We start from the raw sequence: 22,875 nt of genomic DNA, 5'->3' as shown, positions 1-22,875 counted from the left end.
GGCGTTTGCATGTGTTTTCTGAATTTGGAGGTGTTTTCTGCATATGTAGTTGTTGTGGTGTTTGTTTGTGTTGTGACCCTTCTCGGCCACCGCAGGGATCTGGCTATAAAGTACCTACTTTTTTAGCGCTCGTTAAGTAAGTACTTATTGAAATTAAGTACCTACTCATTGAGTATGCGGTTTCGAACGCAGCCCTGGACTTGGCTAGATGTGAACTTTGAATTGGAACAGCAGCGACTGATGACGTTTCACAAGTCCACAAGAACACAAGTACAGACAAGAATGCATATTGAGAAACGGCTTTATTTTTTTTGGAAAGGGGTGGTATGGCCACACCCTCGGATACGTCCCGTGTGCGTCGTGGTACTTAAACCCCTGTACTTTAGTGAATGCCAGCTCAATTGCACAAGATTTATTGACACCAAGTATGGACAATATTGCTGAGCCCCAGAAGCTAAAACACATGGATGAAAGGATACAAAAATTAGAAGAAACACTGACCAAAGTGTTGAGTGAGAATGCAGGTAAGGTGGATTTGTATTGAACATGTCATTGTGGAAAAACTTTACAATTTATGAACTTACAAAGAAATTACAACTTACACATCTTTATAAATTCATTGGTTTGCAGTATTGTGACATTATCATATCAATGTTTATTCCGTACAGCTTTGAAAACCTCGGTACAAGATTCACAATATAAGCTTGAAACTGTCCAAAAAGAGATTAAAGGCAAGTATAAGGCACATTTTGTTCCCATAGACATTTAAATGTACTAAATTAAAAATTTTATTTGATTACACATTTTACATCAGCCCATTTGCTCATTTCCAGCCAAAAAGGTTGCTTTCTCTGCTGGACTTCTGGCATCTGGAACAGGACACACTGGGCCCACTGATCAACTGAAAATTCTGAAATACAATAAAATCTTTAGTAATGTTGGAAGTGCCTATGACTCAAATACTGGTAAGGACTGTAAAGAGAATACCATTACAGGAATACTGTGTTCACATATGATGACATTTTCTGTGACTGCTTTGTTCATGTGCATTACAGGTATTTTCACAGCACCAATAAAAGGAGCCTATTACTTCAGATTTTATGCTCATTCTCATGGTGGAACCACAATGGCAGTCAGTCTCTTGAAGAACGGTGAAACCCAGTGCTCTGTGTTTGCCTGGAAACCTGTTAGCAATGGTAATGGCAGCAATGGTGTTGTTCTCACACTGGAGATCGGTGATAAGATTTCTACACAACTTTGGAAGAACACCTGGGTTTATGATGATCCAGCAAGTTACACCAGTTTCAGTGGCTTTCTGATTTTCCCCTTGTGAACACCTGAATTTCTTAGAAATCCAGTGCAGGATGTGATGCAAAACACAATTATATGAAACTTAATTGTTCCTGTGTAAGTGAACTATATCCAAGTAAATTAGAGCAAATAGGCACAACGAAAGGGAGATCATTGTTTATGCTTCTTAGTTACGATATTTTAATGTCTGGACTTCTTCATATTTCTTTCTTAAGTCTGAAGAGTAAATGAGCTAAACTCATATGATCCATCTAAGAATGAGAGTAGTACTTTCCATATCTCTAGCATATTAAATGCTGAAGATTTCATTAAATAAAACAAATGTCACAGAATTATGATTCACTTGCATTCTTCCCCCCAGGTGGTCAGACACCATCAAAGAATCAGAAAGTCAATGATAAACAGTCAATATTAGACTTTTAAAGTTCATAGTATGCAGTTTAATGGTTAAATATGAATCACACTTCACATCAAATTCATGTTATTGGTGATATGAATGAAAATAAAATAAAAAAAAGGTTTTATTTTTTATAACTTAAAAGACCATCCTAGCTACTTAAGCTAAAAATCACTGACAGCATTGTCACATGATCAAATATTTGCCAAGGTTAACACTGAAGAAAAAAAGAAAAGAAAAACCAACACATTTAATTTAATATTTTATTGAAACTTTCCTGTAGAATTATTCTGAAACAGGGTGATATAAAAAAGACAGGTAAATACAAACATAGATGTTTCATGGAAGCTTGTTGGTTCTCTGTAGAGGAGCCACTCAAGTTTCTCCCTTTAAAAATACAAATTTTACCTTTGTTCACAGAAAGAAAATTCCCATAGAGACACAGGGCAAACAGGGAACAGGCCAGTTTCACTCTGGGAAATGCATAATGGACATATTCTGATAGTGAAAAATAAAAACCCAGAATCATTAGGAATAACTGGAGAATGTCATAGTTTCTGTTGTTTGAAAACGTACTCGGTTACTAACGTAACCTCGGTTCTCTCTAGAGAGGAAACGAGTACTGCGTAATATCTTACGCTAGGGGAAATCTCTTTTCCGCGAGATACTGAAGCCAAAAAATTATCCTTAATTTTGAAATAATGTAAAACGCGTTGCGGCAGCATGCAGACATAGGCGAGACAGCTCGCGCGCCTATTGGCTGCCCTGCGGCAACTGCAGCAGCCTATCGATAAGGCCCTATCGTGACGTCATCACCAATGGGGGCGCTTCGCGCCCCATACGTCACGTCCCGCCGAAACGGGCGTGGCCTGGGGCTATAAATATAGCATCGAAAGGCTAGCTTACCGGTTTTTCATCGCCGGAGCGAACCGGAGCGTGCGCAGGCACGGCAAGATACGCAGTACTCGTTTCCTCTCTAGAGAGAACCGAGGTTACGTTAGTAACCGAGTACGTTCTCTTACGAGAGGTACTCTCGTACTGCGTAATATCTTACGCTAGGGGAAACAGTGTAAAACGCCGTGCATGCTATGATCCAGCACCAAAGTCCCAAGGGCAGGTGCCCGGGCTCATGTAGTACATGATCATAAGTGACTCACAGAGAGCCCAGGAAGAGTGGCTAGAATAGCATCATTCCTGTAATGCAGCATCCTATAAGAACAGTTATAGTGATGGTATTTACTCAGTCAGGGCGACCCCGGCCTGGACTGATGAATATAGTGGGTCTTACACATTGCCCATAGAGCTGCGCGATCTAAACGAGCGTTGCTCGCGCTATTTTGGTATTCTGGGCCGGACGTACTCGGGGCAGACAGTACCGATTTCTAGACTGAAAGCAGCTTAGCTTGCAGAGCGGGAACCTCTAGGTTATAAAACCTTATAAATGTAGACGGGGAGGCCCAGCCTGCCGCCATACAGATATCTTGCAAGGCAATCCCACTAGACCAAGCCCACGACGAGGCCACGCCTCTCGTGGAGTGCGCTCTGACACCCAATGGGCACTGCAAGCCCTTAGAGGTGTAAGCCAGCGCTATAGCATCGACTATCCATCTGGATAGGCTCTGTTTCGAAACGGCGAGTCCCTTAGAACGTCCGTAGAGTGAAACAAAGAGCTGCTCCGTCTGTCTGAAAACAGACGTGCGGGACACATAAGCCCTTAGCGCCCTGACTGGGCAAAGGAAGCTGGCGTCCTTCTCCTCGTTAGAGACCGGCAGGGCAGACAGGGAAATTACCTGGGCCCTGAACGGTGTATTGAGGGATTTAGGGACGTACCCGTGCCTTGGTTTGAGTATGACTTTCGAGTCATTTGGCCCAAACTCCATACACGTCGCGCTCACTGAGAGCGCTTGTAAGTCCCCTATGCGCTTCACTGAAGCGAGAGCCAGAAGAAACACCGTTTTGAAAGACAAGTGTTTGATATCTACTGACTGGATAGGCTCAAATGGGGCACCCTTCATGGCCTCCAAGACCGTAGAAAGGTCCCATATGGGGACTGAGGGAGGTCTGGGAGGATTTAACCTCTTAGCTCCTCTAAGGAACCGAATGACCAGATCGTTCCTTCCTAGTGACTGACCAAGCGTTGGTTTGGAAAACGCTGCTATAGCCGCCACATAGACTTTGAGCGTGGATGGGGCTCTGCCTTCATCCAGTAGCTCTTGTAGGAAGGAGAGAACCTCCGTCACTCCACAGTCCAGGGGTGAAAAGCCGCGTGCTGTGCACCAGCTGGAGAACACTGACCATTTTGAGGAATAGAGCCGTCTCGTAGAGGGAGCTCTAGCCTGCATGATCGTGTTTAACACTCCCTCTGGGATATCAGAGGGTACCCGTTGATGGCCCACGCATGTAGGGACCAAAGCTCCGGGCGAGGATGCCAGATCGAGCCCCTGGCTTGAGAGAGGAGGTCCCTCCTCACTGGTATTGGCCATGGGGCAGTGCTCGTCAGCTGCATAAGAACTGGGAACCAAGCCTGGTTCTTCCAGAACGGAGCAACCAGTAACACTGAGCATCTGCTTTCCCTGATCCGCTCTAATACCTGAGGTAGGAGCGTGATGGGGGGAAAGGCATAGAGCGGGCAGCGGGGCCAGACGTGGGCCAGCGCATCCCTGCTCTTTGAGAAAAATTCCGGGCAGTGAGCGTTTTCTTGAGACGCAAACAGGTCTATCTTTGCTCTGCCGAATGTCTGCCACAGCAGTTGGACTGTCTGCGGATGCAGTGACCATTCTCCTGCTGGAACATTGTTCCTGGACAGTCTGTCTGGTCCCACATTCAGGTGGCCAGGCACATGCGCTGCTCTGAGCGAGCGCAAATTGTGCTGAGCCCATACCAGGAGGCGTTTCGCTAACCTGTATAGGTTTCGGGATGTGATGCCTCCCTGGCGATTTATGTAGGCTACCACTGACATGTTGTCCGAGCGGACCAAGACGTGGTGTCCTGCTATTTGGGGACGAAAGCGCCTCAGCGCGTTGTCGACTGCCATCATTTCCAGGCAGTTTATGTGCAGAAGCTTTTCCCGTTCTGACCACTGGCCAAAAAACGGTCTGCCCTCGAGCAGTGCTCCCCATCCCGAGGTGGAGGCGTCCGTGGACACCACCTTCACACTCGAGGAAGTCCCCAGGCTTACACCTGACTGGTACCAGTCGGTCGCTCTCCAGGGTATCAGTGCTGAGACGCATTCCTGATCGACCTTGAGACGAAAGAGACCTGAAGTCCATGCTCGACGCGGTACTTGCGCTTGTAGCCAGAACTGCAGTGGGCGCATGCGAAGCAGACCCAGCTGGAGAACTGTGGATGCTGCTGCCATGAGACCGAGCATCCTTTGAAACTTCTTTAGCGGGACTATAGTGCCGCGGCGGAAGGTTTCTGTCATGCGCTGAATAGTCAATCTGCGCTGTAGCGATATTTGAGCTGTCATTGACAGCGAGTCCAGTTCTGTGCCCAGGAAAGATATTCTCTGACTGGGAGACAGTGAACTTTTCGCCCAGTTGACTTTGAGACCCAGATTCTCGAGATGTTCGAGTAAAATGGTTCTGTGTTCTATGAGCTCCGTATGTGACTGAGCTAGAACCAGCCAATCGTCCAAGTAGTTCAAAACTCGCATTCCCCGAAGTTTCAGGGGAGCGAGGGCTGCGTCCATGCACTTCGTGAATGTACGGGGTGCTAGGGACAGGCCAAACGGTAGGACTGTGTATTGATAAGCCTGGCCCTCGAAGGCGAATCTCAAAAATCGCCTGTGACGTGACGCTATTTGTATTTGGAAATACGCGTCTTTCAGATCTATTGACACAAACCAGTCCCCGTGGCGAATTTGCGCGAGGATTTTCTTGGTTGTGAGCATTCTGAACCTGCGTTTTGAAAGCGCTACGTTCAGTTGTCTTAGATCTAGAATGGGTCTGAGACCCCCGTCTTTTTTCGGAACCAGAAAATATCTGCTGTATAGCCCCCCTTCGCTCTGAGCTTGAGATAAAGGCTCTATTGCCCCTTTGCTCAACAGCTTCGCAATTTCGGTACGAAGTACACTTGCTACTTCCTTTTCTACCGTGGTTTCGACTCGCACCGCACAACGGCGGGGACGTCGAGCGAACTGTAGCGAATAGCCTCTTTTTATAATGTTCAGCACCCATTCTGATACACCGGGAAGCTTTGCCCACGCATGTGCGTGCATAGCTAAGGGTTGAATGAGATTGGAGCTCTGGTCGTGACATAGTGGCGACCGGGGAGCTTCGGTATGCTGTATTATAGACACCGCATTTGCAGCGCTCGAGGCGGGGAGTGTTTTGATCACAGCGGGCGGTTCGCCCGCGCTCGGCTCTCTCACGGCAGGTAGCTGAGAGACGGCGAGCGTGGGGGAAACCGAGGGATTCGTCATGTCTGTGAGTGAATGTGGGCGCAGGACAGCGGGCACATTTGCACTGAAAACACCATCGACCTGAGTCGGTTGTATGTGTGTTGGTTTCGTTTTTACAGAAACCAAGAGACATGCAGCGTGTAGTGTTTGTGGGCACTGGGACGTGGGCACGTTCACTACATTCTGTGCGCAATCGACATGAGTCGATTTTATGTGCGCGAGCCCTGTGGGGCGGGCTGTGTCTGTGTGTAGGAATGGGCACTGGGCAGTGGGCATTTTTACTACACTCATAACACCGTCGGCCGTGGCCGGAATACCAGAAAATACGCTCTTTACAGGATTTATCTGGGTCGCCGTGAAAACGGCGTTTGTGTACAGGCAAGCGGGTAATGCAACCGACTTGTTTACTGCAGAGTACACTGGAACAGTCGCATGTAATGGAACTGATGGATAGTTTTGGTGGAAACCCGGCCGCAGCGGGGCTTGAACACCGTCGTTTTCCTAAGCTGGCTAGGAAGACTTTGAGGCCTCGGGCTTCATCTCAACCTTCGGCCGAGTCCCACGCTGTGGGGGGCGGCGGCCGGCAGAGCGAGAGCGTGGTCTCTGGTCCCGGGCCTGTCGACGCTGTGAAGCGGCGGCGGGGGGCGGTGGCTGCGAGCTGCGAGCAGACGGCTGTTTAGAGCGGCCTGATGCGGAGCTAGAGCGCTTTGGCAAAAAGTGCTTCATGGCCTGCGATGTCTTTTGTACCTCAGCGAATCTGTCCGCGAAATCTTTGACGGACGATCCAAAGAGGCCAGTAGCAGAAACGGGGGCGTCGAGGAACACAGAGCGCTCCGAGTCCGGCATTTCTGAAAGCGTCAGCCAGAGGTGTCTCTCAGCAACGGTGAGAGAGGCCATGTTCCGCCCTATGGCCTGTGCAGCGGATTTCGTAGCGCGGAGTGCGAGGTCCGTAGCGCTCCTTAAATCCGCCACGTTGATTGCTTCCGTGCCTTCCTCGTCCAGCTTTCGGAGAAGGTTAGCTTGGAAGATCTGGAGAGTGGCCATAGTGTGTAGCGCTGATGCAGCCTGCCCAGCGGCGGTGTAAGCGCGACTGTGCAGGGTGGAAGTAGCGCGGCAGGCTTTTGAAGGTAGCGCCGTCTTAGTCCGCCGTCCAGCAGAGGGCGGGCAAAGATGGGCTGCTACCGCCTCCTCCACTAGAGGGAGAGCGAGGTATCCTCTGTCTTTGGCACCGTCCACCACGGAGAATGCCGCCGAAGCAGAGGAACGTAGCCTGGCTGAAAAAGGGGCGCTCCAAGACTTTGCCAGTTCTTCATGAAGCTCAGGAAGAAACGGGGCGGGTCTTGAGGGCGTGGAAACGCGGTCCCCTTGCAGAAAACAGCCGTCCAGACGGTTGCGTGTAGGCTCGGCGGGCGCGGACCACTCGAGGCCGAGGCTCTCTGTGGCCTGTGTGAGCAGACGCATCAGCTCAGCTTCAATGCTGGCCCGTTTTCCTGACGACTCGCGGGCAGAAGAAGGGGCGAGGTCCACAGAGCTCGCCCAATCCTCGCTGTCCGAAGCCAGGATAGAGCAGTTGTCCTCCTCGAAAACTGCCGCTTCTTCCTTGTCATCTCCGGCGGAAGCGGCGGCCAGCGGCGGCCACTGTCCGGGAGTGAGAGACTCGAGAGAAGCAGACGGCAAAGCTGGCAGGCGCACCGGCGAGCTTTTCTCGGTGGGAGGCTCAGGGATCCGCTGAGCACGGCGCTTTTTACGGCGCGGCGTCGAAGCGGGGGGTGCAGGCTCGTGGAAAGTTGCCATGCGAGTCCTCAGAGTCGCCATAGGCATAAGCTCGCAGTGAGGGCATCCGCCGTCAGCGAGCGCTAGAGCCGCATGTCCTTCACCCAGGCAGGAAACGCAGATGACATGGCGGTCCCCGTCGCTGAGTGGGGCTCGGCACGAGCCACAGGATGGACGAGACATCTTGAAAAAGACGCTCTGCTCTTTTAGAAAGGGAGTGTGAGTCGCGGCGGCGAACACACACAAAGCAATGAAAGGATATAACGCCGGATAGCGTAGCAGGAACGGTGGTTGAAGGCGGCGCGGCCAGCGACTCCAGGTACCGAACTCGTCCCGCTGAAATGCTGTTTCCACGGCGCGGCTTCTTCTCTCTGGATCCAGCGATGCGTGAGCTCCGCTGAAGAGATGAAAAATCGGTAAGCTAGCCTTTCGATGCTATATTTATAGCCCCAGGCCACGCCCGTTTCGGCGGGACGTGACGTATGGGGCGCGAAGCGCCCCCATTGGTGATGACGTCACGATAGGGCCTTATCGATAGGCTGCTGCAGTTGCCGCAGGGCAGCCAATAGGCGCGCGAGCTGTCTCGCCTATGTCTGCATGCTGCCGCAACGCGTTTTACATTATTTCAAAATTAAGGATAATTTTTTGGCTTCAGTATCTCGCGGAAAAGAGATTTCCCCTAGCGTAAGATATTACGCAGTACGAGAGTACCTCTCGTAAGAGAACAAATGTTTGTCTTCATCAAGGTTAAGGGACTTCAAAAGCCTGAAAAGTTGTCATGCTTACATTAAAAATAAACTGACATCAGTGAAACTGATGTAATTGTAGTGTCAGTTATTATAAGTGTGCAGGCATCTATAGACAAATCTTTTAAAGACTGGCTTCAACCTTTCAAAAGAACTGAAAGGGCTGAATTTTGAGTGGGTGTCTGAAATCCATGGTGTTTAAAACAGCCTATGAGTCATCGCCATTAACGCTGTCACCATCTTCCCCTTCCACATGCTCACCCTCTTCCTCCTCTTCTTCCTCTTCTTCATTCTCTCCTTCCTGGCTTTTAACCTGAGAGGAAAATAAATAACTTTAGTATGAAACTATAGTTGGAAACAAATCTTAGAGACCCAAACAATATTAAGAATATTAGACATCTTTACTCAAATCATGTCCTCACTAATTCAGCACCAATTAAACTTAATCTTAACTTCCATAATCATAAATGCAAATAGATACATTTTCACAAACGTCCTCCTCTTCCTCCAACAGATCTCTTTCCTCCTCAGAATCGTTTATCTCTTGCTCTTCCCTCTCTCTGTCTTTCTTGCTGGAATGCTGCAGGGAGGAAGCCTCACCCACTTCTGCCTTCACACTCTTCCCCTCTGATGTAAAAAACAAACAAAACATGCGCATACAATAAATATAAACACACACATACATACATACATACATACATACACACATACATGTTAGAATTTTGACCCCCCAAAAATGTTTTAAGCCAGTTATTTATAACTTTTGCTGTAGTGAGTCTATAGGAAATATCAGTTTACATTTCCAAACATTCATTTTGCCATTAATTGTAATCCAATGAGATTTTTGTACAAGTAGTCTGACAACAGCCAATATGCTCCACACGGAGATCTGGGGCCCGTTCTTCGTACGTCGCTAACTCAGTTAGCTGGATTTGATTGTTGGCGATTTGGCATGATCTTGGATTGTTTGGTTCTTCGAAGCTCATCCTGAGGGTTGTTCCATAAAACAAGATTAGAATACAAGCCAGGCTTATTTTGGTTAGTCAGACTTATTGTCGGTGGATTCTGTTTCATAAAGCAAACTTAAAATAGTTCCAACTCAGTTACCCTGGCAACTTATGCTGGGAAACTAGCCTGGTCCAGGGCAGGCTAACTGTCAGGCTAAGCCTCAGCTGTTACACAGATCCTCTAACACTGACCGACAAGAACACAATGATATTACCACTGACACTCTCTCATACCATTATTGGACTTTATTAACCACTATTAGTCCAAAAATAAATACACAGTATACAGAAAATAAACTTAAATAAGGCTACAATGATAAATTAGACAATATATATATATATATATATATAGATAGATAGATAGATAGATAGATAGATAGATAGATAGATAGATAGATAGATAGATAGATAGATAAATACAATATATATACTACAGGTTTTCTTTTTTTACTGGCTGAATGTTTTGTGCCCAAGATTTAATTAGATTGTTTTAAAGATTTTTGAATACATTTCTCTCTGGTTTTGTTTGGCAGCTGTAGTACTTGTTTATGATTAGAAGAACATTAGAACACAATCTAAAAAAAAGCTTTTTAAAGCAGAAGTTAAAATCACAAAATTAAAAATAAATAATTACAAAAGCACAGTATAAATTTTAACTGGTAAGATGAATCTGAGCTTAGTAATTGACAGTATATTAGCCTACATTTGATTTACCCCATTACAATAGTCCCTTTACAGTTATTGCTATCATAAAAATACACTTGTAGGTTTAAAATTCTAAATAAGGCACATCTAATGTCCAAATAACAAATATTTTAGCATATATATATATATATATATATATATATATATATATTATGTACTTTATTGTGGCTTTCAATTCAAACACATTTAACACAATTATACAAATGGACAGTTCCTTTAAAGACATCATATTTTCCCCCAATAAATATTCATTTATTATTTATTTTTCCTTCTACTTTTTTTTTTTTCTTTTGTGATAATACCCACCAACACATAGCCTAAAAAACACATGATTAGAACAATAACCAAAAAGTAGTTAGACACTTTTACATATGATTTAAGGGGGAAAAGACAAAAAACAATAAATAGATATTAATAAAAATGTAACATTCACATATTTATATCAAACTCTTATAATGACACATAATTCCTAATAGTTGTTCAAGTAATATTATTTGAATATCAAATATTCAATATTAAATAAGTCAATAAATAAAATAACAAATAACTAGAAATAAAAGGGAGGGAGGGTTATATAAAAATGTAGTTAATGTATAGGCTAATATATATTCCTTTATTTTATGGAATATTCTTTGATTTTAGAGTTGCACATATCTTTTCAAAATGTATACATTTGCTCTTAATTTCATGTTATCCTCTCCATAGTGTAGGCCTACTTTAGAAACTAAATCTACTCATTTAAAACTGGGGATTCTTGCTTTCTCCAAAAGGTATTGCATTAAAAGCTGTAATTCTCAGCATTCTAAATAACTATACATCATCTTTATTAAGTAGCATAGGTCCTATACCCAAAACTATATTTTGTATCTTTATGCCTAGTTTCTTAAAATAAACTTCCCTGAATTAGGCTAATTCTGTTCACTGAAGTAGCCTACTTCTGTTCGCTCGAAGTTCACTGCAACTTATCCAACATCCTAAAGATAAATTATTATAATCAGAAGATATTTCCAAGCAAAATGTATATTTTAGTCAGAATTATTGCGCTCCTATTTGGCGCGCATGCGCGCAGCAGCGCTCGTTCAATATGAAGATTAGCAGCAAAATGGATACATTTGCATGACTTTCTAACATTTACAGATGGAGAATATAACTGTAAAATGTAAGTTTTGCACTGAGGGGGAAAAAACAGCATAAAATATACGCTGTTTGATGGTGGATCGATTTGATCCACGATCGACCTCTAGGGCAGCTTCAAAAACGCGTGCACACGCAATTATCTAGACTTGATAAACCTGGATCAAATTAGTGAGATTGCGTGAACTTCAATTACCTTTTATGGAACCACTTTAGCCCCAACTTATTTGTTAGGCTCATTCAAGTCCGGTTTTGGAGTTTAATCCCCGCTTTTCTAAGCGTCTTTTATGGAACAACCCCCTGGACTTGCTGTCATAGCAACAGGTGCGCAATCTTAAACCTGCTCGGGAGCAGGCTTATTTCATGTAAACAGGATTAGACTGCGGCTTTATAAGCGGAGCTGATACGGGAAGTCCAGCGCAGCGCGATAGTGCACTTTCTGAAATATATATTTTTTCTCGTGACTCGTGAGTTTGTCGTTTACATTATTCATTTGTTGGAGACGCACATTTATTTTCGACTTGTCGGAGTCGGGCTTTAACTACAGCACAAACTGTTTGCATTGCCCTAAGATTATTTGCAAGTGGCTCTTTCCTTTACACTATGCGGAGAACTTGATGGAAAGTGCTGTATGTCGTGTCATTCGAAGTTTACCTGCCGCTTTTAGGTTTAAAAAATGTGGCATTTCCAAGCCACTTAAGACCCAATGTTGTAAAGCAGTTTTTTTTTAAAGCAAATTTTTCTTTTTTTTTAGGCTATCATAATTTTTTATGAAGATCATGCAATCATGACCATGCCGATTACAGTATATGTCACTCAGGCTTCACTAACGTGATTGGTACCATAGGCTACCATAGACTGCCATCAAGGCCTCAATGAAGGGGATTATGTGAACAGAAAGGGGGTTCACAATGTAAATGTGCAGCCCAGTTACTATTGTGATTCTTAATATTCCAGATTAGTAATATTATATCAAATAAAAAAAAGGCAGTTGACTAAAATCTTCCATATCACAAATGTGAACGCAAAATGGCCAGGATCTGTGCATGACTTAAGCATTTTCAGAGATTCACATTTATGCACATTATTTGCAAGTGGTAAGGAAAGTTCCACAATTAAATATCAAGCTCACTGTATTACATACACTTATGCTGATCCTAACAGAACTGCATTTTTTCATAGGTGATTATGACATGTTCCTGCCTGCAGACAGGTGTTTTATGACCCCATTCCCTGACCCAAACCAGTTATGCAGCTCTAGCAGGACAAGGGCACACAATGAAATGAACTTTGGCTAACTAAAGGGAAGATTTCAGTGTCTGATAAGTCTGAGGGTTGCACACCTGACAGGGTCTGTGACATTGTTGCATGTGCCATATTACACAACATTGCAAAAAATATATATAATAATAATAATAACTTTTCATTAAATGTTTAATAAAAGACAAATATGCTTAGTTCCTTGAGTTTTATTTCAATTGTTCTTTGTAAAGAAAAGCCAGTGTTCAAATGCCTGCAACAAGAGATATTAGACACATGCCTCATGCAACAAATAAAAAGGAAAAGTTGGCTATCCACTGCCCACCTGTATAGGCCTATGTCTCCTCTGTCTGTGCAGACTCTTCTGTAGGCCTTTCTGTAGATGTGGAATCCTGCAACTTAAATTGCAGCCATAAAGCATACAAGTATAAATTAAGTAAAGTCATTTATGCACTTGCAGGTAGGCTAGTTCCTCCATATGACCGTTATCTGAGAGGGTTTATTCACTGTCCAGTGCAATGGAAACAAATGGACATTACAAAGTCTTATACTTTCTTTCCTTTGGAAAGTTAGAAAATGTCCACTTACTGCACATATTTCAGCCATCACTTTCTTGGGAACAGATACAAGTGTTGGTGTATTATGTAAAAGTGCACAAAAGAGGAAAACACAATGTCATTACAATAAACTACACTCTGGAAAAATATTTTTACATTAACATAAGTTGATCAGTTTTCACTTTCACAAGTCAAAGCAATTCATCATTACTCAAGATTTAACAGTTGAAATGACTATACGGCCTTAATTGAATGCAGCAAAAATTATTTTACAGTGTAGGCTACTTCTTAAGATCTTTTCTTCCTTTTTTTTTTTCTCAGCCTTTTTCTTGGTTGCTTTTATAAACAGACAACCATTTATTTAACAGTGTCTTTTATAAAAGAGACTATAATATAATTAAAAATTACCATTATGTAGAATATTTTTGTACTTCACTTTTGTTTGTTCCCATGTTCTAGTGTGGTGACTCTGACATTACAATGAACAAAGTAATTATGCAATTATTAAAATGCAAAAATATAGGCTAATAAGTGATAAAAACATCTAACATGGCCACTTCTAACGGATCTAAATTGTCAGGTGTTCCCTGGCGTTTTAATTAAACATTAAAATTCCGAATAAACTTCGACTATTAGTTCTTGCTCTGCTGCGGAGAAAAACTGAGCGCGCTCTTTGGCCACGCTGAACAGCCAATAGCAGCGTTGCTGATCAATGTTTCTACTATCGATACATATCCCCTTTTAAACCAGCGCATGAACGCGCAATTATCTCAGATAACTCAATCCAGCTATACTAATCATATCCGGCAAGTGTGTTCGAAGAACCGAGTTAGCCAGATCATGATTAGCACGATGATATCATCTTGGATGTGTCATTTGATCTCGGATGTAATAAGCAACGTACGAAGAACGAGCCCCTGGCTTAAAACGGTTACTAAACTAATATTTATCAATATTTTTCATTATGGCACCATCTAGTGGTAAAAATAATATGACACAGATTAAAGACAAGAATGTTGATACATGTATGCATAAGAGAGCTCTTATTCATAATGTCATTAATATTCTATTCTTTAGTATTTCACATATGTATTGATATGATGGCTCTCTGTCATTTATGACTTGGTTTTGACATAACTTGATGAATTAACCACCAGAATGCAGACAAATATTTTAACAAGTTCCATAAAGCCTATATAGCATCAAACAGACGAAATCAAGCTAACTATTTTTGATCTTCCTTTTGAGCTTGAAGTTAACTTACAGTCTTTCATTGATGTTCAACAAAACATTTTGTCATAAATATAATACTTTGATTTTTTACTAAAATAAATGTAGATTCTGGTCGAACAAATTACAATAAGGTGGTTGTTTTACACCAAGGTGGAGACAGTTCTGTTTGTAACCTGAGGCCAGAACAAGTGACAGGTGAAGAAGAGACAGGTGAAGAAGAGACAGGTACAAGAAAAATACGCACACTTTATACATACACTGCCGTTCACAAGTTTGGAGTCGCTAAGATTTTTTATGTTTTTAAAAGAGTCTCTTCTGCTCACCAAAGCTGTGTTTATTTGATTAAAAATACAGTAAAAATTGTGAAATATTATTCCAGTGTAAATCAGCTGTTTTCTATCTGAAAACATATAGTAAAGTGTAATTTATTCCTGTGATCAAAGCTGAATTTTCAGCATCATTACTCCAGTCTTCAGTGTCACATGATCCCTCAGAAATAATTCTAATATGATGATTTGATGATCAAGAAACATTTATGATTATTATCAGTGTTGAAAACAGTTCAGATTTCTGTGGAAACCGTCATACATTTTATTTCTCAGGATTATTTGATGAATAGAATTTTTTTATTTGAACATTTACATTTACATTTATTTGAAATAGAATATTTTGTAACATTATAAATGTCTTTACTGTCACTTTTGATCAATTTAATGTGTCCTTGATGAATAAAAGTAGGGGAGCGCGGGGCACAACCTAACGCGGGGCTAGCCTAGTTGTAACACGCTTGTTTTAAATACTTCCGCACATGCTTGGATGATGAAACTTTGTGTATTTACTAGTTGCCATATCAACACTATATAGAAAAAAAAAAAATCCGCCAAAATGTTTTTTTTTTTTTTTTGGAAGATATCCATAGACATTTATTAAACCATAGCAAAAGTACATTTCTTACTTAAGTTAATTTTTCATCTCTATTTTTTGTGTTTATTTAAAATAAGACAAATCTGATATTATTTTAATCTCCAAGATGTTATTTAACAGTTGAGATAGTTATTTAATGCTTCGCTAACTAGCAGAAGACACTAGCAGGGTTTAAATCCCATTTGTGCAGGCGGGGGCATGTTGTAACACTGCGTTACAATGTGCCCCTAAATATGCTATTATATTCTATACTTTTATTAATTTTATTGAGAAAACGTGAGAAAAAGGTGAATAAAGACTGAGAGTCAATGTTCAGAAATTACTAATTATTTATTTGTTTTGAACTATGTTGTATAGCTGTGTTTTCATGTGTTCATAGTCAAAACTCAAAAATGAGTTTATATTTAATTATTAAAAATTGCCATTATTTTATATGATTTTTTTTTTTTATTGTATTTAATTTAGAAAATATTTTAGTTTGTTTTGTATATTTTTTTTATTAGATCAGATAACATTTTAAGCTGTCATATGTTATGTTACAATGTGCCCCCACACATGTTACAATGTACCCCACCTATGGGGCATGTTGTCACATTTCACTTCCATTCTTTCGGGGTATATCAAGAAAAAAGTATATACTGTATTAATAAAACAAAAACACATAATTGTACTAGACATGTGGGAAATTAATGTGGGAAAAAATAAATACTCTGAACCATAAGTAGATTTACACTATCTGAGAAAGTCAAAAAGCGTTACTTTGTGCCCCGCTCTCCCCTATTCATTTCTTTAACTTCTTTAAAAAAAAAAAAAAATTCTTACTGACCCCAAACTTGTGAACGGTAGTGTACATGCATACATATATAACACTAGTACTCCACTTTACTTAGTGTATGAGGCTGATGATACTGGTGGAAGGGAGAGACAGAGAGATATTAGGGAAAATGAAGAGAAGGGAAGTGAGGATACCGTTCAAGAGAAAGCCTTTAATTATTTTACACGGCCCCAGCCTAAGGATTTAGACCAATAAATGTAATTTAGGGAAAAAAATAGGGTTGTCCGTGTTTCAAAATTTTATTTGGGTGCATAGGATGGCCTGGATGGGTGTAGAATTTCCCGGCCTGAAATTGTGTCCCAGTCCGGCCCTGTCCAGAGCGGTCTTGAGTTGGTATAAGAGTGGAATGGAGCAGTGGAGGTTTTCCTTCCACTCAAAGCCTTCTCTTATTCCACTCCAGGATTTCCATTCAACTGCTTACTGCTAAAAGAAATCATGCCATGAGTGACCATGTGGCAAATGAAAAAAAATTCTTCATTTTGCAATACAAGAAAACCCATTTCTGGCCATGTTTACTCACATATTGTGAAAAGTAAATTAGTATATCAGGTGGAAGTTTCCTGAAGCTGTCGAAGTCCTGAAAACCCTGATTTACATTAAACGGCAATTAAATGCAGGCACTATTATGCATACAAAATGCATAAAAATAAACATTTTCAAAACATATTTTTCTAACATTATTCTCATATCTGTTTTTACAGAGGACATTTAAGCTATATAATAATAAATAGCCTGGAACCTTAAAATTTACTGGTATACTTAATTTAAAATAAAAAAAAATAAAAAAAAATATTGTTTTGGTTATAGAGTCTTGTTTTCATTTTCTTATTATTAACTAGGTAATAACAATTTTGTCTTTAAAAATATTTAGTGACCTTTGATTTGGAGCAAGATAAACTTTTAAGAGAATTTGTTTGTTTTTAAAATTCGCCATTTGTTTCTTAAAATCCAAACAATGTAATATCGTAAAAAAACGAAATATACAAAAATGATGGGTCTCAGGATAGTATAAACACTAGATAGCAGAGGTTTATTATTTACAGCCATTGTTAACTTTGCCTAATTGTTTCTGCTTTTGGTGCAACTCTTGATATAAAACACGTGCATTGATGTTTAACTCATGACTCATGCAAATGAAAGAGGAAAGAAAATATGAATAGCTATTTCGGTTGATTTTTTAGTCGCGTGCAGAAAATGAGCAAAGTAACCACTACATTACATTATATAATAATAATAATTATTATTTGTTACATTTATATAGCGCTTATCTCAGCACTCAAATTGCTTTACATAAGGGGGGAATCTCCTCAACCACCACCATCCACCTGGATGATGCGACGGCAGCCATATTGTGCCAGATTGCCCACCACACACCAGCTTACTGGTGGAGAGAGAGTGATGAAGCCAATCAGTATATATGAGGATGATTAGGAGGCCATGATGGACAGAGGCTAATGGGCAAATTTGGCCAGGATGCCAGGGATTTAAACCCCTACTCTTTATTCGAAGGACATCCTGGGATTTTTAATGACCATGCACAGAGAGTCAGACATCGTTGTAAACCAGAGTGATCTCAGTGTTGAAAGGTCCATGGTAAACAATGGGTCCAAGTGTGGCAGCAAATGCTAGGTGGCTTTAGTTTCTAGTGGGAAAGCGGAGGCTGACAATCACACGAAAACGGACAGACATTTTTTTTTCAGCTTGAAAGAAAGAAAGGTTTATTTGAAATGAAAATATGATAAAAACTCTCATATCAGATTATATAAAACATAAAACTCTCATATTACCTAGTCCACCAGCCTATAGCTGCCAAAAACCGGGCCTGCTAGAGGTGTGTTGATCTAACAATCCCTATAGACATCTCCAAGGAGTGCAGAAAAAAACGTATAAAACAGGGCCCCTCAACTTATATCACATAACTAGTATATCATATATATTTATATTTTTCTGGAAATATAATATTTATTTATTTTACATATAACCATGTAGTAGGCCTAATGCCTATTTTTGCATAATGCAGTGAATTAAACAAATTACAAATTAAAATGAAGGCAACATTACATCATTGGGTATGTAGGAATTTGAACAGGATGAATAGTGTAAATTAATATTTTGTCATTTGGTAAGTATGTAAATATCTTATGTAGCTTTTGAAGGGCAGTACTAAATTAAAATAAAAAAGACCTTTAAACAAAATAAGAACAATGGGGGTTATGAGTAGGTTGGAAAATGTGTCCTTTTTTCCCTCTTTTATTTTAATATATATATGTTGGAGATGTTGGAGAATAGCAAGAGGTAGGCTCATGCTGTTAAGTGTACTGCACGTGTTAAGTGTATTATTTACATTGCAATACCCATAAATGGTAAGATGCACGTAAATTGTTGCGTCCAACATTGTTGACATTTACAACTGTAATTCGGTTTTTTTGCGGGGACACCGCCTTCACCTGCCATGTCTATTGGCTCGCTTTCAGGTTAAACTTTCCGCGATTGCGCAACTTAACTAATATGAGGAAAAAGTCCTCACTTGTCGATTGTCATATTTCACTATTTGACCCTCACAAGTAGCCTATAGCCAAACGTGTACACAATCACATTCACTCATGTTGGGTTTTCATGTCTTATGGATACATTCCAAAGGCATAACACTATACAAACTGTACTCTATTCCCCAAACAAACCTACCTTCACAAACTTTCTGCATTTTTTCCATTTTCAAAAACATCACTTAGTATGATTTATAAGTATGGGAACCAAAAAAAATTCCCACAAGGACAAGGAATTCAGATATTGCCATCTTTGTGGGGACATTTTGGGGACAACTGGATTCCATTAAATCCAAATTACCGGTATGCTGAAAATGTATTTTTTAGTGTACCCAATTCTACAATTGAATCGTCCTATTGGACTACTAAAATAAACAAAAAAAACCCTCTCAACATCAGTCTAAAGTACAAATGTTTACAAACTTTCGCAACCTTTCACAAAAAAGTATTTAAGAACAGCGTTTGCCATTCAAAGCTGAATTCTGGAATAATCGCAGGAGTAATTTGTCTTAAAAATAAATAAAAAAGCAAGACGATGGCAGGACTGCTGCTGGTACTGCTGCTCTGTGCTGGGAGCTCAATTGCACAAGATTTATTGACACCAAGTATGGACATTATTGCTGAGCTCCAGAAGATAAAACACATGGATGAAAGGATACAAAAATTAGAAGAAACACTGACCAAAGTATTGAGTGAGAATGAAGGTAAGGTGGATTTGTATTGAACATGTCATTGTGGAAAAACTTTACAATTTATGAACTTACAAAAAGAAATTATAACTTACACATCTTTATAAATTCATTGGTTTGCAGTATTGTGACTTTGTATCAATGTGTATTCCATACAGCTTTGAATACCTCGGCACAAGATTCACAATATAAGCTTGAAACTGTCCAAAAAGAGATTGAAGGCAAGTATAAGGCACATTTTGTTCCCATAGACATTTAATGTATTAAATTTAAAAATGCATTTGATTACACAGCCTACATCATTTTACATCAGCCCATTTGCTCATTTCCAGCCAAAAAGGTTGCTTTCTCTGCTGGACTTCTGGCATCTGGAACCGGAAACACTGGGCCCACTAATCAACTGAAAATTCTGGAATACAAAAAAGTCTTTAGTAATGTTGGAAGTGCCTATGACTCAAATACTGGTAAGGACTGTAAAGAGAATACCATTACAGGAATACTGTGTTCACATATGATGACATTTTCTGTGACTGCTTTGTTCATGTGCATTACAGGTATTTTCACAGCACCAATAAAAGGAGCCTATTACTTCAGATTTTATGCTCATTCTCATGGTGGACCCACAATGGCAGTCAGTCTCTTGAAGAACGGTGAAACCCAGTGCTCTGTGCATGCCTGGAAGCCTGTTAGCAATGGTAATGGCAGCAATGGTGTTGTTCTCACACTGGAGATCGGTGATAAGATTTCTACACAACTTTGGAAGAACACCTGGGTTTATGATGATCCAGCAAGTTACACTAGTTTCAGTGGCTTTCTGATTTTCCCCTTGTGAACACCTGAATTTCTTAGAAATCCAGTGCATGATGTGATGCAAAACACAATTATATGAAACTTAATTGTTCCTGTGTAAGTGAACTATATCCAAGTAAATTAGAGCAAATAGGCACAACGAAAGAGAGATCATTGTTTATGCTTCTTAGTTACAATACGTTAATGTCTGGACGACTTCATATTTCTTTATTAAGTCTGAAGAGTAAATGAGCTAAACTCATATGATCCATCTAAGAATGAGAGTAGTACTTTCCATATCTCTAGCATATTAAATGCTGAACATTTCATTAAATAAAACAAATGTCACAGAATTATGATTCACTTGCATTCTTCCCCCCAGGTGGTCAGACACCATCAAAGAATCAGAAAGTCAATGATAAACAGTCAATATTAGACTTTTAAAGTTCATAGTATGCAGTTTAATGGTTAAATATGAATCACACTTCACATCAAATTCATGTTATTGGTGATATGAATGAAAAAAATGTAATAAAAAAAAGGTTTTATTTTTTATAACTTAAAAGACATCTTAACTACTTAAGCTAAAAATCACTGACAGCATTGTCACATGATCAAATATTTGCCAAGGTTAACACTGAAGAAAAAAAGAAAAGAAAAACCAACACATTTAATTTAATATTTTATTGAAACTTTCCTGTAGAATTATTCTGAAACAGGGTGATATAAAAAAAGACAGGTAAATACAAACATAGATGTTTCATGGAAGCTTGTTGGTTCTCTGTAGAGGAGCCACTCAAGTTTCTCCCTTTAAAAATACAAATTTTACCTTTGTTCACAGAAAGAAAATTCCCATAGAGACACAGGGCAAACAGGGAACAGGCCAGTTTCACTCTGAGAATGCATAATGGACATATTCTGATAGTGAAAAATAAAAACCCAGAATCATTAGGAACAACTGGAGAATGTCATAGTTTCTGTTGTTTGAAAACAAATGTTTGTCTTCATCAAGGTTAAGGGACTTCAAAAGCCTGAAAAGTTGTCATGCTTACATTAAAAATAAACTGACATCAGTGAAACTGATGTAATTGTAGTGTCAGTTATTATAAGTGTGCAGGCATCTATAGACAAATCTTTTAAAGACTGGCTTCAACCTTTCAAAAGAACTGAAAGGGCTGAATTTTGAGTGGGTGTCTGAAATCCATGGTGTTTAAAACAGCCTATGAGTCATCGCCATTAACGCTGTCACCATCTTCCCCTTCCACATGCTCACCCTCTTCCTCCTCTTCTTCCTCTTCTTCATTCTCTCCTTCCTGGCTTTTAACCTGAGAGGAAAATAAATAACTTTAGTATGAAACTATACATTTACATTTACATTTACATTTATTCATTTAGCTGACGCTTTTATACAAAGCGACTTACAATTGCTATATATGTCAGAGGTCGCACGCCTCTGGAGCAACTAGGGGTTAAGTGTCTTGCTCAGGGACACATTGGTGTCTCACAGTGGATTCGAACCCGGGTCTCTCACACCAAAGGCATGTGTCTTATCCACTGCGCCACTACCACTACCAACTATAGTTGGAAACAAATCTTAGAGACCCAAACAATATTAAGAATATTAGACATCTTTACTCAAATCATGTCCTCACTAATTCAGCACCAATTAAACTTAATCTTAACTTCCATAATCATAAATGCAAATAGATACATTTTCACAAACGTCCTCCTCTTCCTCCAACAGATCTCTTTCCTCCTCAGAATCGTTTATCTCTTGCTCTTCCCTCTCTCTGTCTTTCTTGCTGGAATGCTGCAGGGAGGAAGCCTCACCCACTTCTGCCTTCACACTCTTCCCCTCTGATGTAAAAAACAAACAAAACATGCGCATACAATAAATATAAACACACACATACATACATACATACATACATACACACATACATGTTAGAATTTTGACCCCCCAAAAATGTTTTAAGCCAGTTATTTATAACTTTTGCTGTAGTGAGTCTATAGGAAATATCAGTTTACATTTCCAAACATTCATTTTGCCATTAATTGTAATCCAATGAGATTTTTGTACAAGTAGTCTGACAACAGCCAATATGCTCCACACGGAGATCTGGGGCCCGTTCTTCGTACGTCGCTAACTCAGTTAGCTGGATTTGATTGTTGGCGATTTGGCATGATCTTGGATTGTTTGGTTCTTCGAAGCTCATCCTGAGGGTTGTTCCATAAAACAAGATTAGAATACAAGCCAGGCTTATTTTGGTTAGTCAGACTTATTGTCGGTGGATTCTGTTTCATAAAGCAAACTTAAAATAGTTCCAACTCAGTTACCCTGGCAACTTATGCTGGGAAACTAGCCTGGTCCAGGGCAGGCTAACTGTCAGGCTAAGCCTCAGCTGTTACACAGATCCTCTAACACTGACCGACAAGAACACAATGATATTACCACTGACACTCTCTCATACCATTATTGGACTTTATTAACCACTATTAGTCCAAAAATAAATACACAGTATACAGAAAATAAACTTAAATAAGGCTACAATGATAAATTAGACAAT

General features: G+C 40.4%; 2 protein-coding genes and 2 long non-coding RNA genes across 6 annotated transcripts; 2 read left to right on the top strand and 2 right to left on the bottom strand.

Moving 5' to 3' along the window:
* Nucleotides 1-367: 367 nt before the first annotated feature.
* On the top strand, nucleotides 368-1,643 carry LOC309501539 (complement C1q-like protein 4). The gene is made up of 4 exons (XM_082173717.1): nucleotides 368-524; nucleotides 669-731; nucleotides 834-965; nucleotides 1,056-1,643. The coding sequence occupies exons 1-4, from the start codon at nucleotides 428-430 to the stop codon at nucleotides 1,331-1,333; spliced, it is 570 nt and encodes a 189-aa protein (XP_082029843.1). The 5' UTR covers nucleotides 368-427; the 3' UTR covers nucleotides 1,334-1,643.
* A 310-nt stretch (nucleotides 1,644-1,953) lies between these two features.
* On the bottom strand, nucleotides 1,954-9,281 carry LOC309501569. Of its 2 annotated transcripts, none has more exons than XR_014206912.1 (3): nucleotides 9,111-9,281; nucleotides 8,595-8,942; nucleotides 1,954-2,265 (listed from the first exon to the last, which is right to left on the bottom strand). It is a non-coding gene; the product is annotated as an uncharacterized lncRNA (long non-coding RNA). The 2 variants fall into 2 exon arrangements; XR_014206913.1 differs by having other exon boundaries at nucleotides 9,123-9,281.
* A 9,996-nt stretch (nucleotides 9,282-19,277) lies between these two features.
* LOC309501528 (complement C1q-like protein 4) lies at nucleotides 19,278-20,661 on the top strand. Its single transcript, XM_082173706.1, has 4 exons — nucleotides 19,278-19,534; nucleotides 19,678-19,740; nucleotides 19,852-19,983; nucleotides 20,074-20,661. Exons 1-4 carry the CDS (start codon nucleotides 19,366-19,368, stop codon nucleotides 20,349-20,351), a joined length of 642 nt encoding a protein of 213 aa, XP_082029832.1. The 5' UTR covers nucleotides 19,278-19,365; the 3' UTR covers nucleotides 20,352-20,661.
* A 665-nt stretch (nucleotides 20,662-21,326) lies between these two features.
* LOC309501578 lies at nucleotides 21,327-22,411 on the bottom strand. 2 transcript variants are annotated; one of them, XR_014206929.1, is made up of 2 exons: nucleotides 22,020-22,411; nucleotides 21,327-21,633 (listed from the first exon to the last, which is right to left on the bottom strand). It is a non-coding gene; the product is annotated as an uncharacterized lncRNA (long non-coding RNA). The 2 variants fall into 2 exon arrangements; XR_014206930.1 differs by having other exon boundaries at nucleotides 22,032-22,411.
* Nucleotides 22,412-22,875: the final 464 nt, after the last annotated feature.

The sequence above is a fragment of the Leuciscus leuciscus genome, assembly GCF_965113295.1.
Source record: "Leuciscus leuciscus genome assembly, chromosome: 6".
NCBI lineage: Eukaryota > Metazoa > Chordata > Actinopteri > Cypriniformes > Leuciscidae > Leuciscus > Leuciscus leuciscus.
Note: the sequence above shows the minus strand (reverse complement) of the source record. Positions and strands in the feature narration are given on the sequence as shown.

Excerpts from the sequence above, each read along its gene's own strand:
- LOC309501539 (XM_082173717.1), top strand. The coding sequence starts at position 428 with ATGGACAATATTGCTGAGCCCCAGAAGCTAAAACACATGGATGAAAGG. Across the intron at positions 525-668 it reads AGTGTTGAGTGAGAATGCAG|CTTTGAAAACCTCGGTACAA; the intron begins GTAAGGTGGATT and ends TATTCCGTACAG. Across the intron at positions 732-833 it reads TGTCCAAAAAGAGATTAAAG|CCAAAAAGGTTGCTTTCTCT; the intron begins GCAAGTATAAGG and ends GCTCATTTCCAG.
- LOC309501528 (XM_082173706.1), top strand. The coding sequence starts at position 19,366 with ATGGCAGGACTGCTGCTGGTACTGCTGCTCTGTGCTGGGAGCTCAATT. Across the intron at positions 19,535-19,677 it reads AGTATTGAGTGAGAATGAAG|CTTTGAATACCTCGGCACAA; the intron begins GTAAGGTGGATT and ends TATTCCATACAG. Across the intron at positions 19,984-20,073 it reads TGCCTATGACTCAAATACTG|GTATTTTCACAGCACCAATA; the intron begins GTAAGGACTGTA and ends TGTGCATTACAG.